The 18,650-nt window shown below is 40.0% G+C and overlaps 1 protein-coding gene across 2 annotated transcripts; it reads left to right on the top strand.

Annotated features, from left to right (window-relative positions):
- Nucleotides 1-8,572: 8,572 nt before the first annotated feature.
- On the top strand, nt 8,573-17,148 carry ano11 (anoctamin 11). Of its 2 annotated transcripts, XM_079557566.1 has the most exons (23): nt 8,575-8,953; nt 9,373-9,487; nt 9,570-9,748; nt 9,820-9,927; nt 10,188-10,324; nt 10,396-10,453; nt 10,747-10,857; nt 10,934-11,099; nt 11,378-11,468; nt 11,949-12,045; nt 12,136-12,279; nt 12,423-12,560; nt 12,752-12,850; nt 12,941-13,043; nt 13,176-13,287; nt 13,625-13,679; nt 13,763-13,860; nt 14,010-14,146; nt 14,235-14,440; nt 14,529-14,665; nt 14,732-14,822; nt 15,123-15,309; nt 16,387-17,147. In XM_079557566.1, exons 1-23 carry the CDS (start codon nt 8,822-8,824, stop codon nt 16,416-16,418), a joined length of 2,733 nt encoding a protein of 910 aa, XP_079413692.1. In that variant the 5' UTR covers nt 8,575-8,821; the 3' UTR covers nt 16,419-17,147. The 2 variants fall into 2 exon arrangements, with proteins under 2 accessions (XP_079413691.1, XP_079413692.1); XM_079557565.1 differs by having other exon boundaries at nt 8,573-8,953; nt 14,529-14,822; nt 16,387-17,148.
- The last annotated feature ends 1,502 nt before the right edge of the window (nt 17,149-18,650 follow it).

Raw genomic sequence — 18,650 nt, 5'->3', positions numbered from 1 at the left:
ATGTGTCAGAGCATTGTTCAGAAACATTGTCACCAGTTGTTTTTTTCTGATCATAACCTCATAGTAATGGTTAGACAAACCAAAAATATTGCTGCGAAAAAAACCGCTAAGATTGCCTACGATCATACAAGCACTTTTGCTCTGCATGTTGTATAAAACCACGCACCTCTCAAGGAACAGGAAGCATCCTCAGTTGTGGATCAATTAGATGGAAAACTCATTAAACTAATAACAAATGATATTAACCCAGCAGTCGTGTGTCATATCATAAATAAAAGATTTGAAACACGGTCCGTGCCGCAAAAGTTAAAAATATCAAAAATAATCACAATTAGTATACTGTCGGCTTTGTGCAAAATTATGGAAAAAGCTGTAATTGAACAACTAAAACTGTATTTTGATATGAATAATCTGAACACTAAACACATACAGAGAGGGACACTCCACAGCTACAGCCCTGGTTCAAATTACAGGCGACTGGTTGAAGGATGAAACACTGTAATGTTCGTTATTTTATTTTGAACATGTGAGCAACACAACACCTTTACAAAATTTTAAACGTAAAGGCTGTTACAAATCAAAAAGACAAAGCAAACTTGTCAGTTCCCTTGAAAAGCCAAATACAAATGCACATGTCCAAAAAGGAGTGAGGAGAAGTTAAACTTATTTAACCCCACCCCTAGTTCAAAAACATATTGATAACATCATCATTTTCCTGTTCCTACATAGTTACTCAAAACTCAAAACAAGGCACATACATGAGACAAATCACTTATAATCTGTAAGTTCTGTTGTCTCATATTTCAAAAAAATGTTTTCTTTATATTTCTTCTTAAACTGATTCATGCTTGAGCACAGTTTTAGATCTGAGCTTAAATCATTCCATAATTTGGCACCAGTAATGGAAACACAAAAACTTTTCATAGTTGATTTGAACGTTTGTATTGTAAATTTATGGTCATCAGTACTCCTGAGGCTGTACACATTTTGTTGTGTGAGAAAATGTGTTTGTATGTTGTTTGGTAGAGTATTCTGCTGTACTCTGAACATTATTTGGGCTGTTTGATAATCTACAAGGTCAGTGAGTTTAATGACTTTTGATTCCAAGAACAATATGTTGGTATGATCAAGATAACCAGATTTGTTGATAATTCTCACGCCTCTTTTTTGTAGACGAGTTAGTGAAATCAGTGAACTTTCGTAATTATTTCCCCAAATCTCAGCACAATAGCTTAGATAGGGTAATACCAGTGAACAATACAATATATGAAGTGATTTATGATCTAAAAGGTACTTTGACTTCTGCATTATAGAAATGTTTCTTGATATGTTCTATGTGACCTTTCCATCGAATTTCATCATCAATTATTACTCCAAGAAATTTGATTTTTTTTCACAATTTCAATAACTGATCCATTTATTTGCAATTGTGCATTTAATTTCTTACTTCGCCGACCAAATATCATTAATTTAGTTTTACTTAAGTTTAGGGTGAGTTTGTTAGAATCAAACCATGATTTTATTTTTTTAATTCTATGCTTATTACTTCTATTAGTTGATCAAGGTTATCACCAGAACAAAACATGTTGGTGTCATCTGCGAAGAGGACCATTTTCAAGCATTTTGAGACGTTACATAAATCATTTATGTACAAGTTAAACAGTTTAGGTCCCAACACTGACCCCTGGGGGACACCACAAGCAACGTTCAAGCGCGCAGATGTATGATTACCCATCTTCACAAACTGTTGACGATTACATAAATAACTTTTGATCCAATTTAAAGCAACTCCTCTGATACCGTATCTCTCCAATTTATTTACTAGAATATGATGATCTATAGTGTCAAAAGCTTTTGTCAAATCAATAAATAACCCGGCTACATGTTTTTTGGAGTCAATGGAATTTGTTATGTCTTCAACTGTATCAATTATTGCCAGGGATGTCGATCGGTTTTTCCTGAAACCATATTGATTGTCAGTAATTGTATTGTGCTTTTGTAGGAATGAGTCCAGTCTTGTGTCAAATTTTTTCTATGATTTTTGAGAACTGTGGGAGGAGTGAGATGGGTCGGTAGTTTGTGAAGAGGTGTTTGTTACCATGTTTAAATATAGGAATAACCTTGGCTGTTTTCATGTTATTTGGAAATACTCCAGATTCAAATGACAAGTTACAAATATAAGTTAAAGGTTTTGAAATTGCAGAAATAACCCATTTGAGTGTTTTCATATCTAAGTCATCACAATCGGTTGATACTTTTGTTTTACATTTCAAAACTGTATTAATGACCTCATTCTCATTTACACACGAGAGAAACATGGAACTCTGGTTTCTATTAATCAAAGTATAATCAGGAGTTTCAGGACAAGAGATTTTAGAGGCTAGCTGCGGACCAATGTTTACAAAGTACTAGTATTGAATTTATTTACGACATCATCCATGTCATCAAGACTTTCCTCGTTAACTTTGAAATACTGAGGTACATTTTTCGGACAGGTAGCCTGATTTTTTATTATATTATTTAAAATACCCCACATACTCTGTACATTATTTCTACTCTTTGCAAGTATTTTGTAGTAATGTTCTTTCTTAGCAGCCCGAATTATAAATGTTAATTTATTTTTGTATTTTTTATACCTGCTTTCGGCCTCCGTTGATCTTGTCCTTATGAAGTCACGATATAGCTTATTTTTTTTCTTACAAGCATTTTTTATTCCGTTAGTAATCCATGGATCATTTCTACGTTTTGCATTGTAAATCATTTGTTTCAAAGGGCAATTTTTGTTGTAAAAAAAATTGAAGTAACTCAGAAATAAGTCATAAGCTGTATCAACATCATTGGTGCTATAAAGATCATTCCAGTTATGATTCAACAAGTCATCTTTGAGTGCATTTAAGGCAACAATTGTCTTAACTCTCTTCCAGTAAGGATTATTGTGTGATTTCCTACTTTGGCAATCTGCATTGTAAGTGGTAAATATGGGGAGATGATCACTGATGTCACTGACTAAAATTCCAGTTGCAGAGACGTAGTCTATATTGTTTGTAAATATATTGTCAATCAGAGTGGCACTCCCTGTTGTTATTCTTGTAGGTCTTGTAATAATGGGGTGCAGATTTAGACAGTACATGGTTTGTAAGAAATCAGTGGTAGGTTTGTGACTGTTTGGGTTTAGGAGGTCAATGTTGAAGTCACCACAAATTAAAACTGACTTGCTTGCTACAAGCGAAAAAGTGGCTTCAATCCATGTGTTAAAAATATCAATACTAGATCCAGGTTTTTGATAAACACAGCTAATAATGGTGTTTTTCTGTTTCTGATGACAAATTTCAATGGAAATGCATTCCAAAACATTATCAATTACAAGAGACATGTTATCAATTACATTAAAATGGAGTGAAGAATCAATAAAGATTGCGACACCACCCCCTGTTTTGTTTTCTCTATTAATGTAATGAAGTTCATATCCTTCAAGGTAGAAATTTACTCCCCTATCGGCATTCAGCCATGTTTCTGTGATGGCGATTACATTGAAATGTTTTGGATGTTGGATTTTACTGCTGCATTTGACACTCTACGTGATCATAGAGCTGGAAATTCATGCCAGAGAGGGCCCCAAGTATCCTCAAAAGCACCAGGCGTTTGTTTTAGCGAGCAAAACAAATTTGATTTAAAAGAATATTAACTGAAAAGCATCAGCGCATTAATTCAAAAAAATATATATAACATGATGACATTTCCTAACTGCTGAAAACCATTCTCTTGTGTCTGGAGTTTAAACACAGCTGAGGAAAAGGTCACAGTGGAAAACTCTTCCACAGAAAGTCAATAGCTATTATGTCCAAAATATTTGCATAATACCTTCTCCCAGACTCAAAGCGTCATGCTCTATTTGCTCATTGGTCATTAGATCCTCATACTGACCGTGACCGCTATATTTTATTTGCAAATGTTTCTCCTTTTGTTTTACAAATTTAGTTGAACAATGATGCTGAAACATGAAACTGTCAAGCAAGAGCTAGAATGATATTGTATTAAGTAAAATGATCAGTGACAGTGGTGGTCAGTACAGTAACAACAACCGTCATAAAAAGTCGTATCAACAGTAAAAGTGGTTGTGGTGAACAAAAATGAATGTTTTTTAATTTTTTTTTTATTAATAAATGAAAATCTAAATACATACATTTACAGAATAATGTATTAAGAAGTACACAAATTAAAAAAAAAGCAAAATCTATATATTTGTTTAAAAATTAATTGACAATGTAAATGGGAATAACTATGTCATTGATTCATACATTTATTGTTTGGACACTCCTGGCCCTTCACACACGGCTTATGTGGAAGTGCATTCAGAGCTTCAGAACAATTCATCTTGTTTACCTTAGTGGTTCTACAGTTCAGACTTCTTCTTTTTCGGCGGATTCTTCCATGTGACTTTGACCCCAGCGTGTCCCGCTTTGTCCAACTGTTCCTGGATCTGTCAGGCAAAGAACAAATTCGTCACACCTCAGGGTTTTTTAGCCTCACTCACACGGCTTCAAACAAGCGACTCGCCTTTTTTAGGATCTTTTGGTTGTTTATGGGATCAGACAAGCTCAAATCAGAGCAGAATTCCATCTTAAAAACAAATTTCTTCTCTTTCAATGCTGGAAAAAAAAACAAATTAAATAATACATGAGTTAATTTGGTGGTTTAGATAACAAGATTCTGACATGTGCACTTGTTTCGCTACTAAATACTATACTCTTTTTGTTATTTTTACAATGTTTTTATTGTTAATGTTGGGTTATTTTCTCAACTATTCATTCTCAATTTAGCTTGTAGACGACTACACCAATGCTGGAGTATTTCCCTGTTGTGTATGTTTTGTTGTTAATTTTTCTAAGGTACACATTAACCACTCTGTACCATGTGAAGGAGCGCTAATTAGACATACAATGACACTAACACAGGTAAATTATTTAAAATTAAAGATTTTTGACATTTGACATCAGGCCACTAGACGACCTCTATTAATATTGTATGTTAATGAAAGAAAACATTTTATCAACACCATAATTGTCTAGGCACTAGCTTCACCATTTATTTGTATGTGGAGGAAATCTGGACAGAAAATAAATGAGAAGTCCGGAAACCCAAATTTGGAAGTTCGCATTTCACTGTTAACTGGTTGCTTGTTTTATGTTGGGAGTTTTTGTTGTTGTTTTTTAACAAATGTAAAATTCAAGTTATTTTAACACACATTTCTTTACAGTGTATTACCTCCATGACAGAAGAATGGCAGTGCCTGGTCACAGCCCTGGGGGAACCACCGATGGGCCGAATCCTCAGCAGCACAGTTCTTGTTGTCTTCACTCCCTCCCCAGTTTGTGAAGCTACTGCTGTTGCCGTCAGACCATTGCCACTTTGGCTCTGACCCCTTGAACAGGCCAATCCAAATCCAAGACAATCCAGAGGATGAAACAAGAGAGGTCACCTGGTCGCTTTCAGAAGAGCTCTCCATCACTGCCAGGTCTGTGTGGGTCTGTCTGCAGTAATCCCTGGCATCGTTCCAAGTTTTGGTAGTCGTGAAGAGTTTATATTGCTTCGAGTTGTGTGCCCCAGCTAAAGAAAGGAACAATCTCTTTAGCAGTGACTGTGAAATGTATTGCATTGTTTCTGAACATTAATTAGCTGCCTACGCATACAAATTGTTGCAATAATCACCATTATTTATTATGATCCCTAAATCATTCATAAGGCGGCGATTTGTTCAATGTTGGTTTTATCCCTGCAATACTGTCTGATCTTGTTAATTGTCAAGCAACATGTGTTTCCCACCACTCCACTCAATGGATGCACAGAGAAACAAACAGATCTCACCTGTGTAACACAGAAAGGCATGACTGTGAGAGCAGGTATGGCCAAACCATAGTCCGCTGGTATCGGTTGAAGCGCAGAGGTATGATCCACTGGGTTGATTTGTCTTCCAGTTCACGAAATCTCCAAGGCCGGTCCCCGTAGCAGACCACCTCCATGATGAAGCAAGACCATAGAAGAGTCCAATCCAGGCCAGACCAGTGTAATTATTATGTCTGGCCATCCCTGCTGCGTCCTCTAGACTAGTGACTGTGGCCAGGTCAGTGTAGTGGACCCTGCATAACTGCTGAGCCTCAGTCCAAGTCAGAGTCTGGTTGACGAAGTGGTACTCCACACCATATATATATGGAATGACACCTATGGCTGTAGGAAAAATATATACATTTTGAAAACAACAAAAAGAGAACAACTACAACAATTGTAATTCAAACTTACCATGAAGCAAAATTATCAAAAAAGTCATTGCAGAACAATTCACCACTGCCTCTGTAACAGCTTCAGCTCAGATAAATAAAACTGTCTGTGGACAAGCTCTGGTTAATTTGTGTTGATGGAAAGAAGCTCTTTAACCGCCTATTTGCATTGACATATTTACAATGCAAATGACTTTGAAATCATGTCATGCACATGTTAAGTTACGACACACACAGACCTAAAAAATGATCATTGTCTGTTGTTGTTTTGCGAGTGTAAAGAATATAAGACTGCTGGGGCCCTGTACTTTTTTCGTTTGTAAATGCATATATTTGAAAACCCCACACACCAGGCAACAGAGAAACAGAGAAATTCAGGATTGATTTTCTTTTGCTTTTTTTATTTTGGTGTCACAAAACAAAACAGAAACACAGGATTTGAAGGCATATGTTTCCAACAGCAATAAGCCCTAAGACCTGAACCACTTTTCTTTCATGTTTCATGTTGATTCCTTTAGCTTCCTCATTGTTACAAGTTTTGTAATTGTTTCTCTGTCCTTTAGGGATCGACCGATATTAGCTACAAGTAGCACTAAGAGCGGTGCCCTTACATTAATTTCCATGTTTACTTTGTGCTTCCTTGTTTGTTGTTTGTTTGTTGCTTTATGAGTCATTAAACGTGAACTATACAATGAAATGTGTCCTCTGCATTTAAAAAGGAAAGATTATCAATAAACTTGCAATAGCCCTACTGCAGCAGGCTGAGAACATCTCGAGCAACGAATGTGTTCTGGTGTCAGTCCTGGGCGCTGCCACACACCCGCATGACCTTGGAGGACGGGGAAACTGGAGCACCCTGATGAAACCTGGCTGGCTGCTCTCTGTCTTCTCTGATCTTCTGAAACGGTGCAGCGCCTCCTGGGTTTGTCCCTGTTTCAGAGCGTGGTGTCTTGCACTGGTCAGCTCCTCCTTCCTCTTTCTCCTGCAGCTCCCTCCACTCCCCAACAGTCTTTCACCATCTCCTTGTCTGCCCCTTCCTTGTTTCCTGTAGCTCCTTTTGTGACGCCTCCACTGGTGCAGGTGTGGGGGCTCTTGGTGTCTCAGAAGAAGAAATGTGTAGGTCTGAAATGGGTTTAGCTGAAAAGATAGCATTTTTGGTTACCTTTGAAATAGATTTATATAATTGGAAATAAATTCAGGCGTCAAGGGGTTAAATGAGCAGGACTTGTGCGACAGAGAATACGTGCATTTTGAAACGAGAGATTAGTCTGTGTAAAACGCTGTAGCTTTCTCCAAGGTCCAGGCTGTGACCAAAGTGTTTGAGGCGAATGAAACCAACTTCACCGCGTCCAAAGCGCTTGCCTCCTGCGCGCGGCCCCTTCACAGCGTCTCTCTTTTCTCATCGCGTTCGTGAACTGCGTGTTGTCTGCGCTTAAGTTTCATCCATAGTTTTCTGCGCGCATACTGCATATCAAAATAACTTTGCGAGTTAAAGGGGGAAAGTCTGTGCGCTACTGCACTGGAAGTGACATGGTTGTGAGTGGAGCGGTGCTGCTTGGTGCATGCTTGCTGGTGCACGTGACAGACGCAGACAAGAAAGCTCGAGAAGAGAATATTTAAACGCTGCAAGAGAGCTACAGTGCAGTAGAATGATGTTCAGATGTCAATGATGTCAGATATCAAGCCATGCTCTTTGTGTGTTATGGGTAGCCGACATCTAACATGGCTTTAGATGGTTGCACGGCCGGGTCTGCAGATTTCTATTACTGGGAGGAACAGGTTTGCCTCGGGTGCAATACTACAAGCATCCGCAGAGGGGAGGCACAGGGGGAGGGAGGAGTACGTGTTATGAAGTATGTGATCAGAACAACCACATGCGCCAGAGGTGATGAGGAGCACGTCCCCACTGATGGTGCTGTTCCGCAGTAAGTAGCTACTCAAACAGCTACGTGTTCCCTACTGGAACTTGTTGCATTTATTTAATCATTTAATTAACCCCCCCCCCCCCCCCCCCCCCCCCCCCCCCCAAAAAAAAAAAAAGAAGTAGAAAAACATAAAATAATTAAACTATGGTATTACTATGGTATATATAAAACAATAAACGGACACAATTTTATCCCCAATAGTGTGCAGTTTACAATGACTCAACTCAAGCAAATTCAGTCAACTTGGCTTTAGTTTCTACAGCTGTAATAATAGGCTTTGAATCTTTGAATGACCATGCCACCAATGAAGCAAATCAAAGCACTAAATGATGTGCATAATTATTAACACCAATAATTATATCCTTGTAAACTCTTGGCCATGGTACACATTTCTGAGATAATGCAGCAGCGCAGATGCAGTAGTTCAGTCCAGTTCAGCAGCATCTCCAGCAGCAGAGGTGCAGACTGTGGGACGCAGAGAGAGGGAGAGACGAGGGAGGAGCATGCACATCGCTGAGCTGTCACAAGAACTCTCACTACAGCCAAGGTGCCCATCTGAAGGCTCTTTTTCTTCTAACCTAAAGGAAGATGCTGTCTTAATTTTCTTCATTGATCTTCAACATGTTGAGAAGGGGCTCAGAGCTGAACAAGGGAGACAGAGAAGTCCTCCTGGACCTGGACCATGGACCTGAAGCACACACCACCGACAGTTACGGGAGCGTACAAGGCGGCAGCTTTATCCCACCCCGATATGTAAGCTGCGTACTGTTGATCTGCTCGCTTTTGCCCTCTGAAGCAGGTGTTTCTCTTTGCATGTTCAGCAGAAAATACTGTATCGGCTGCTGCTGTCTCGGCTCACTGATTCTCACACTCACTGCAGTAAACCCATCAAGCCAGTTATATTCCACAGGCTGAAGAGAACTTGTGCTGCTGTGTGGTGTGTGTTGCATTGAACCGATATCAAGGAATGCACATCGCAATAAAAAATGATGAAGAATTAAACTTTTTAAAGTAGTCAGTAAGATCTGTCATGTCTCTGTTTGCCCTAGAATATTATGTTTGAAATAATCACATAATATTGAATGCATAAAGCTCTTGCAGATGCTTTTTTCACTTTTGATGTTGTTTCAAAATGTGTACCGACTAATGAATTGCTTTACCTTTTTTTCTAGCTGTCAGGTATAACAACAGGTGATGACCAGAACCCCTTGACACATACTGAAGGCAGACAAAACCAACCTGTACCACAGATCGGGAATTACTTCAGCGATGGGAAAACCAAAATAGGTTAGTGACAGCTACCTGACTCGTTATGGCTTAACAGAGTTAGAGTACATATCTTTATTTATCTTTATTTTCTCTTTGTCAGACTTTGTGTTGGTGTGGGAAGTTAAGACACGGAGGAAGAGGAGGGCAAAGCTCAAAGACTCTGAGGTGGAGGCCAGTGCAGAGGGCAGCAGCAGGGCTGAGCTGAGAAGGGCCCAGCTGGAGCAGTGGAGAGAAAGATTCACTCTGAACCTGCAGGCGGCTGGCCTCCTCATGGAAAAGGCATGTTAGCATCTGTGATCTTCGCATAGATCTTTACATCTCATTTACTGTTGTTTGTGCCCATTTTAAAGGAGGAAACGGCCAGTGAAAAGAAGACTGTGCACTTTTTAAAGCTCAGTGCTCCCTGGGATGTGTTGGTTTATTACGCAGAGGAACTCTGTCAAAGAGCCCCTCTGCAGGTGAGTGATGTGGAACCTACTGTACATGAAGCAGTGTTGCAATGCTTTGGTATATTACAACATTTCTGAGCAAATTAGTGTGCTGTGTATACCACAAATTGACATACTCTGTAACACACTAAGCTTATTTATTGCAATTATTGCATTCTTAGTGGGACAGTAAATGTTCTATTGATTTAAGTACATCTAAGTAATGTCAGTATTTTTTTTAAATTAAACTAAATAGCCATGCGAAGTTAAATTCTGCTTTTTTTGTCCAGGCCCAGCCACACCTGGACCTGAACACCTCTGCCCGGGTCCTGAACAGACTCTACATACCCAACATACTGATGGAGTCTGTGCCAAATCGACCGCTGGACTACTACACATGTGCCTTCCGCAAATCTAAGTTAAACAGGTTAGTTCTGTAACATCATCCTGCAAGGCACAAAAACTGAGTACCATGATGTGAATTCATGCACTGTGTAGGTTTCTCGGAAGCAAGGATCAAGAAAACTACTTCACACATACACAGAGACACCGTATGGTGAGTAATATTGAGTTTACAACATAAACCGTCATAGGTGCATTCTGTAAAACTGAACCTTTATGACATTTGGTGTAAGCAGTGGAAGAAGTATGTAAAAGTACAGATGTGGGGCAACAAACTTACTCATGCGAAAGAATCAAATACAAAAAGTAGAACTAACCACTTTTAAATTCACTTAAAAATCGTTCAACTATTGAAAAGGTTCAATGTGTGCTAAACCAATGCAAACAAAACATATTTTTTGCTCCAACATTTCTCTCTCTAGTTTTATCAAATTAAATTTCTTTCAGGTATATGAGATTCTTGCCAGGACTGTTTATGGCAAAAGAAAGAGAGCCGAGGTTGGTGTGGACAGGCTCATAAATGAAGGCGTGTACACAGCAGCATTTCCTATGCATGAGGTCTGTTTATTCACCTATACACTCTTTCATTTCTGTCAAGGAATGTTGAATGTCTAATGAACATTATCCATCACAGGGACCATTCCAGCCTCCTGGATATGGGGTCCGGCCTGAGGAGCTGAACCAGAGGCAGGTCCTCTACCACTTCTGGGCTCGCTGGTGCAAATGGTACAAGTACCAGCCTCTAGACCACATCAGGGAGTACTTTGGAGAGAAGATTGCACTGTACTTTGCTTGGTTAGGTACTTAAAAGTGTCTTTTATTTCTAGATATACAAAAACAAAATAAGATCTCTTACCTGAGTCTGACAATGAATGGATCTCTAAACCTATTTACTGCTTCTTTTGTAAAGTAATAATAACCCAGATATAACATTTCCTGCTTGTGAACTTAAAGCATCAATATCAAATGAGAGACAATAGGCTGCTCTCATGTTGAGAGCACAGAGCATTAAAAGCAGCACTAAAATGTAATTGCACTTTCCGAGCTGACAGCAGCCTAATGGAGTGTGTCTTTGCAGGTTTCTACACAACATGGCTGCTGCCCGCTGCTGTGGTGGGAACTCTAGTCTTTGTGTCTGGGATTATGACAATGGGCTCCAACATACCAGCGTAGGTGCTCAAATCACTTAGAGCATTGCATGTTTGTGGTAGCAGTGATGTTTTTTAATGCATTTTACATAAAGTGGCCATAATTAAGTGTAAGTGTGAAGTCAATTTCTAATAATGTCACAAGAATGAACGAGAATGTGTGCCCGCCAGCTTTTCTCAGTCCTTTACTGCCAGTATGGATTCTGCTGCTGATGAGTCGGGCTCAGATCAGGTCAAAGAGAGATGCAAAGCATCTTTGCTACGAGCATTGATTTTAACCGAGCAGATGAGAGCAGCTATAAAGCTCTCGGCCATCTCGTGATAATGGACAATTAGTGAGAAATAATCTCCCCACTATGAGACAGTTTGGAGAATGTATTTGTGAAGCACAGCTCATGCTTATCTAGCTGAGATTAGCTGAGTGTGGGACAGTTCCTCTTATCATCTTACAATATCCAGTGCCTGACGATTTTGTAAATATCCTCTTTAATTGTTGAACAGAGAGGAGATCTGTAACAATGGGAGCAATTACCTTATGTGTCCTCTTTGTAACACATGTAAAGCCTGGAACATGTCTGAGATCTGCCCCATGGCCAAGGTAAATATAAGAAAGAGTTTCACAGTTGACAGTAAAATACTGACTTTTTCAATGATTACAAATCTCAAATGCATATTTTACTTGTTGCAGTTGGGTTACCTTTTTGACCACCCAGGCACAGTCCTCTTCAGTGTCTTTATGTCCTTCTGGGCTGTAACCTTCTTGGAGTACTGGAAAAGAAAGATGGCTACTCTGGCTCATCACTGGGACTGTATGGACTTCCATGAGGAGGAGGTATCAATTGTAAAAGTCATGTCATTATGTTATTATAACACCTATTCCACCAACATTGTTAGATAGTAGCTGTGGTTTTAATGACCCAGAGGACAGATATTCTGCAGAAGCCCAAATATTAGCTAATCTTTTGAATATTCAAGGAGCGCCCCCGTCCTGAGTTTGTTGCCATGGCTCCCATGATGGAAGAGAACCCTGTGACTGGGGTCAAAGAGCCCTACTTTCCAGAGAAGACCAGACTGTCCCGCATGTTCACCGGCTCCATGGTCATCATCATGATGGTGAGAGAAAGTCAACAAACAAAACAGTCCACAGATCTGTTTTTTTTATTAGTTTCCAGGCTTCATTTTCTTCTGGCCCTCAGGAGTTTTTTTCTATCATTCGGACTTTTGGGACAGCCTTGACTTAACAGCCAAACTCTTAAGATACAAGAGGTCATTTTGTACTTATTTCACTGAGTCCTGTCTTCCAGCTGTGTGTGGTGATGATCTTCCTGGTCACTGTAGTCATGTGTCGTGGAATCATCAGTATCATGATGTTTCACACAGGGAGCCCAGTACTAAGAACAGAGGTACGGCACAAACTGAAAACCCACAATGTTGGACCTATTTACTGATATAGTAGCCGTACGCACCTTTTTACCCTGCATGTGTGCTTTCAGGCAGGGACTATAGCCAACATCTGCAGCAGTATCGTGAATCTGGGCCTGATCTTGCTGATGGGGAGGGTTTACACAGCGTTGGCAGAGCAGCTCACTAAATGGGGTGAGAATCAATATCTCACTAACACCTTTAACTGCAGCCACTCTTTGAATCGGCATCACATTGAAATTTACTGCATTGTTTTTAGACCTCAGAACTATGTCTTTTAAATTTGGTTTGTGTTGTCCTTCATAGAGATGCACAGAACACAAACCCAGTATGACAACGCCTTCATCTTGAAGGTCTTCATCTTTCAGTTTGTCAACTTCTACTCCTCTCCTTTCTATGTGGCTTTCTTCAAAGGCAGGTGAGTTAAAGGTAGGGTATGTAGGATTTGTTTTTAAATATGTCTCTTCTCTTATTTAAAAATAAATAATAATAATCTACTTACAATAACTGTCATGTTGGTGTATTCGCAATAACCAAAACACGTTAAAGTTATTTAGGTTCAGATTTTGTTTTGGTTATTAAACCCACTGTCTAATCAGAAATCCCACAGACCTCCAAGCTTTGGGTTGCCAGATTCTTTGGCTTATTTGTTCAGTTAATGGCAACCAATATTTTAAAGCTGTAATATTATGCTACACACCTTTACCTTTAAATGAGAAATAACACAATAGTGGAAACTGTCTCTGATTGTGCAGGTTTGTGGGCTACCCGACCAACTACGGCACTTTGTTTGGAATGAGAAACGAAGACGTGAGTTCAACCAAGTCTTACTAAGACAATGTGCTGTTTCTGAATGAAAGTTGTTACTGTTTCTTGTCGTCTGCCTTGAGCAGTGCGGTCCTGGAGGCTGTCTCATTGAGTTAGCTGAACAGCTCTTCATTATAATGGTGGGGAAGCAACTCATCAACAATGCCCAGGAGTTCGTCATCCCGTATGTCTTTCACCCCAGCTTTAGCAGCATATTCATTTAAGCGTTAAACTTTTACTGCATGTTTCTTTTGTGAAACCAGAGAGAAAGATTGATCTATATCAGAGGATAGTCTCATGTTTAAAGATTCTTTTACGTCGATGCTCGCACAGGAAAGTAAAGGCCTGGCAGCAGAAGAGAACCTTGGACAAGGTGCTGGGAGACAAAGGACGTCGTGAGCTTCATAGTTGGGAAGAGGACTACCAGCTGCTGGAGTGCGAGGGGCTCTTTGAGGAGTATCTGGAGATGGGTAATAATGCACTTTGGTAATAATTCATATGGGCAGTGTACTGTGCATGTGGTAAATATGTTTCTGTTTGTGTTTGGGTTGTATGTAGTGCTTCAGTTTGGTTTCATCACCATCTTTGTGGCAGCGTTCCCCCTTGCTCCTCTTTTTGCGCTTCTAAATAACTGGGTGGAGATCCGTCTGGACGCTCACAAGTTTGTGTGTGAATACCGCCGCCCAGTGGCCGAGCGAGCACAAAACATCGGAGTCTGGTTTAACATTCTGGAGGCTCTTTCACACCTGTCAGTCATCGCCAATGTGAGAAGAAGAAACATGAGGCTTATATTTTCTACTGGCAATTACTACTCTTTTAATTCAAATGGTCTTGTTTCTTTTCTCTCCTCAGGCATTCCTTATAGCTTTTACATCTGACTTCTTACCTCGACTGCTCTATCAGTTCAAGTATGACAGCGACCTCTATGGATATGTCAACTTCTCCCTGGCCTATGCCCCTCTCAACTACACAGAATACCCTCAGTGCAGGTATCACGGTTCTTTTTACACCAACTATGGGAATTTTTCTTTTTCTTACTATTTATCTGTTCATAGATATAAGGCTTTCAGAGACAACAATGGATGCTACACATTGTTCTACTGGGAGCTGCTTGCAGTCAGACTGGGTTTTATCATCGCTTTTGAGGTACACTGCTGCATCAGTCAAGAATATTATTTTTTTGAAGAATCATCCTACAGTTACTGTAGCAAATGTTGAGCTTTAATGACAGGGTAGAGAAACTAGAGGGAGTGCTGTGTGGGAAACGGGGAGTACATTGTGTAGACAGTGAAAACTGAGAGAGAATTCAAACGTGAAAAGCCCAAACAGGCAGGTTGTGCTGCATATGTGCTCCAGATCTGTCCTCGAGTTTTGTTTTAAATTCAAGTCATCACTTTACCCTTTTTATCCTATGCTAACATTGTTTATCCCGTTCCCAAACTACAGCATGCAGTGTTCTTTGTGCTGCGGGCCATAGACTGGATCGTCCCAGACGTCCCAGAGTCTTTGGAGTTGAAAATGAAGAGGGAAAGGTACCTGGCCAAACAGGCTCTGGCTGAGAACCAGGAGGCTCTGCTGGTGAGTGGAGCCCCAGGAAGGGGCTCTGGGACTGGCTATGGTGGCTCCAGCACAGGTCAGTCTAACACAGGGCACACAATGCACTACTTTTTTTTTATCTGCTGTGTGATATATGCCAGCTTCACCGTTCATAATCGCTCCCATTCTAAGAAACACTTGGTTTGGAAAGCAGACTCACTATGGAAGGGAGTGATGCAGTTTAAAAAAAGTTATAAAGTTGCCAAATATTATTATAAGTCATGCTAATGAACCTAGTGAATGTGTCTGCATGTTAAAAACAAAGAAAATGCCACCTTGTGACATAGTAAAATGTGCATTTTATCATAGTTTAATTACATCAACCACAAGTTGCACATGAAACTCATGAGTAGATTTTTTCCATACTCTATGTGTTAAACATATCCTCATCTTAACATCGCCTCATCTTTATAGTGTTGTCATGTGACCTCAAGGTAGTATAGGTTTGTTATTACACACTCATTCAGTCAGAGGCATACAGTAAATTCCACAATCCCACATTTTAAAGCCCCTCCTGTTCACACTCGCATCTGTAAAGCATTCAAAAGCACCGGCCTCTTCATGAACAATCATAAAGTCGCTACACTGCTTCCAACATTATCATTAGAACTAATGGCTGTGGGATCCCAGCCAAATGTACTGTGTCTGTCAGTGAGTGTCATTGCATACGAAGATTATATGGGCTGTTGTCTAGTGCAATAGTTGAGGATGCTCTGACAGATTTTTACTCTTTTACTCTCCTTAATGCTTTTGTTTAATGACCTGCCGCCTTGGCTTTTGTGTTCATCTGTGTTTGTGTGTCCTGTGCTGTGACCCATGCTGTTCAATGTTCTTTTCTTTTTCCTCTTGTTTTTTAAATGAAGATAATGAATAGCATGTTACATGCAAATCACAAATATTTGTTACTCACATTTCTTCTGTGTTTAGTCAGGCATTATAAACCGATATTTCAGTCGTAAATAAATCCTTCAATGATCCCAAACTACTGCACCAGCAGTAACTCTGCATGCCCCAACAAATACTTTCGGTATCAGCTCTTTTGCTTCATGTAACATACAGTTGTCAAAAATAATTTTCTTTCTCTCTCATTCCTTGTCGGCCTCTTCCCCTGAAGGAAGCGACACGTCCCTGAGAAACCTGAGTTAGGACTGGACTGAAGAAGAAGAAATTAGAGCCTGCTATGCATCTGGGATGCCTTTAATCTATCACATCCATCACATGCGCAGTACGTGGAAGCATGAAAAACAAGAGCAGGTTATTATTATTTTGTCAGTGGACTTTGGATTCAGGTATAATTAATTATATTTTTATACTATTACATTACAACTGCTGTTGCTGTCCATATTTCCTTCTCCTGATCCTGTCAGTGATATGGCATCAACATATTATTCAGCTATTCTCTCTATCTTTTCTATAATAACCGCACTTTGAAGATCTTCTTTTTTTCTTTCCTGTTACATAATGTAATATAAGTTACAAAGTACAGGAAGTGCCTGATGGACTAACAGAGACCTTTAGAGTCTAGAACTGCAGGTAAATTATTTCACTTTATCCGCAGAACTTTCAGCAATGTTGATGCCAAGAATAAAAACATTACACAGTTATGAATGTGAAGCAGGTCTTGAATGTAAAAAGAATGTCTGCTAGCCTTGTGTACGCGGTCTCTGGGCATTAATGCTGTTTACAGTCAATAGATGATGGCATGTCTGTCCCCTTCGCACAATGTTTACATAGTCGCTGGTATGGTAACTGTAAAAATAAGTTAAAAAGACTGACATATTTTTTGCTGTTTGCAACGAGAATGAGACTGCATCATAAGCCCCTTAGAGACAAATAAAATTTAGTTTGTTGAATGCAGACTTTTGGTTGGAGCTTTTTATGCTGCCTCAGTGAGAGATGCTTGTGAACTGTCAGAAGCTTGTTTGATAAGGCTCACACCTGCCTTTCATTTCATGCTGCGCTCAGACTTACCCCTCCAGAGCACAGAGAGCAGCAGACCGGCCTACAGCACTGATTTATTACCGCAGGACTCAGTAACAGACAGGTGTTCCTTAATGATTTCTCTCTTCCTCTTCCTCTCCCCCTCCCCTCACACCAAACCCTGGCCTTGGGCACCTCCTGACTTTTTACTCTCCCTCCGCTTCCTCCTCAACAATCCCTCGTTGCAAGTGTGTTTCCGAATAAACAGTATTACTGCCCCTGACTGTAACCCGTCTGTGCATTGGCCACCCTCCATCAGGTCTTTGTGGTGATTGCAGTTTGGTCCTCTGCCGTGGCCTGTAAAGACAGAGTGAGTTTATACATGTCTGCAAGAAGGAAAGTATGTGCCCATGCACCGACCACTGGGAGGAGCCCGATCTCGCTCCCACAAGTGCGCAAGGTAACACTCACTCCCAGGAACCCTTGCAAACAGAGCAAAATGGTAGAGAATAGTGGTATTGACATAAGATTTTCCCTTGGTATTGGTAAGTATTAAGTAATCCACACATAAGTAGAAAGGTAAATGGCTTGGTTTGATTACTTTGTGGATTACTTGGGTTCTTAGTAACATCTGATGAAATTCATGACATGTCAGTTGCATTGGAATAGAGCACTACAAAGAATGATTAAAAATGGTTATTTCCAGTGTTCTATGGTCATATCAAAGGGGGTCGGCCCATTAGTCCGACATCTCATTATTCTGAAAATGTCCCATTGAGTAGGGGTTGAACAATAAAATTAGGTTCAGACAAGAGTCCACTGACCTTAAGGTTAGGGCCAATGGTTGTATATGGCTCTATAATCCACAACACAACTGGGTTACAGATGTCGGACTAATGGCACCTCTGCTCAATGGAAGAAGAAGAATTAGTAGAAGCTGTGTTTCACTTGTAATAACAATAATGGTTAATATAGGTGCTGTAGGGCTAGGGCTGGACAGAGCAAGGTTAAGGTGTACTTTATTGGTCCTGTAGGGATATGTGTTCTCTGTATTGGACACATTCTTTAAAACAGTATTAAGTAACTTGTTTACCTTAATAAATACCTTTCGTAGTCCCTCTGGGAGCAATACAAGTGTTGATGTGATGATTGGGGGGTCTTTCATCTCTTGCAACGGTCCGAGCCACCATTACACACTAATGGAGTCACAAAGAAGAAGCTAACAGGCTAACGAGCAAAGCTAACTGTGGGCTAGCGCCACTTAAACAGTATTTACAGCCAAGTTTGAGTGGAAAAAAAAGATCTCCATTGTGTCGTTGGATGTACAATATCACTCTCTCCCTTTGTCTTTTCTGTCATCGTAGTATTTACTCTCACGGACAATTAATGAGTAAAAAAACATATGCTACCTACAGTGGCGCTTATGGCCTCTAGTGGCATGAGTTACTTAGTTTAAAA

Source organism: Gobius niger, assembly GCF_951799975.1.
Source record: "Gobius niger genome assembly, chromosome: 6".
In the NCBI taxonomy this organism is placed as follows: Eukaryota; Metazoa; Chordata; class Actinopteri; order Gobiiformes; family Gobiidae; genus Gobius; species Gobius niger.
Note: the sequence above shows the minus strand (reverse complement) of the source record. Positions and strands in the feature narration are given on the sequence as shown.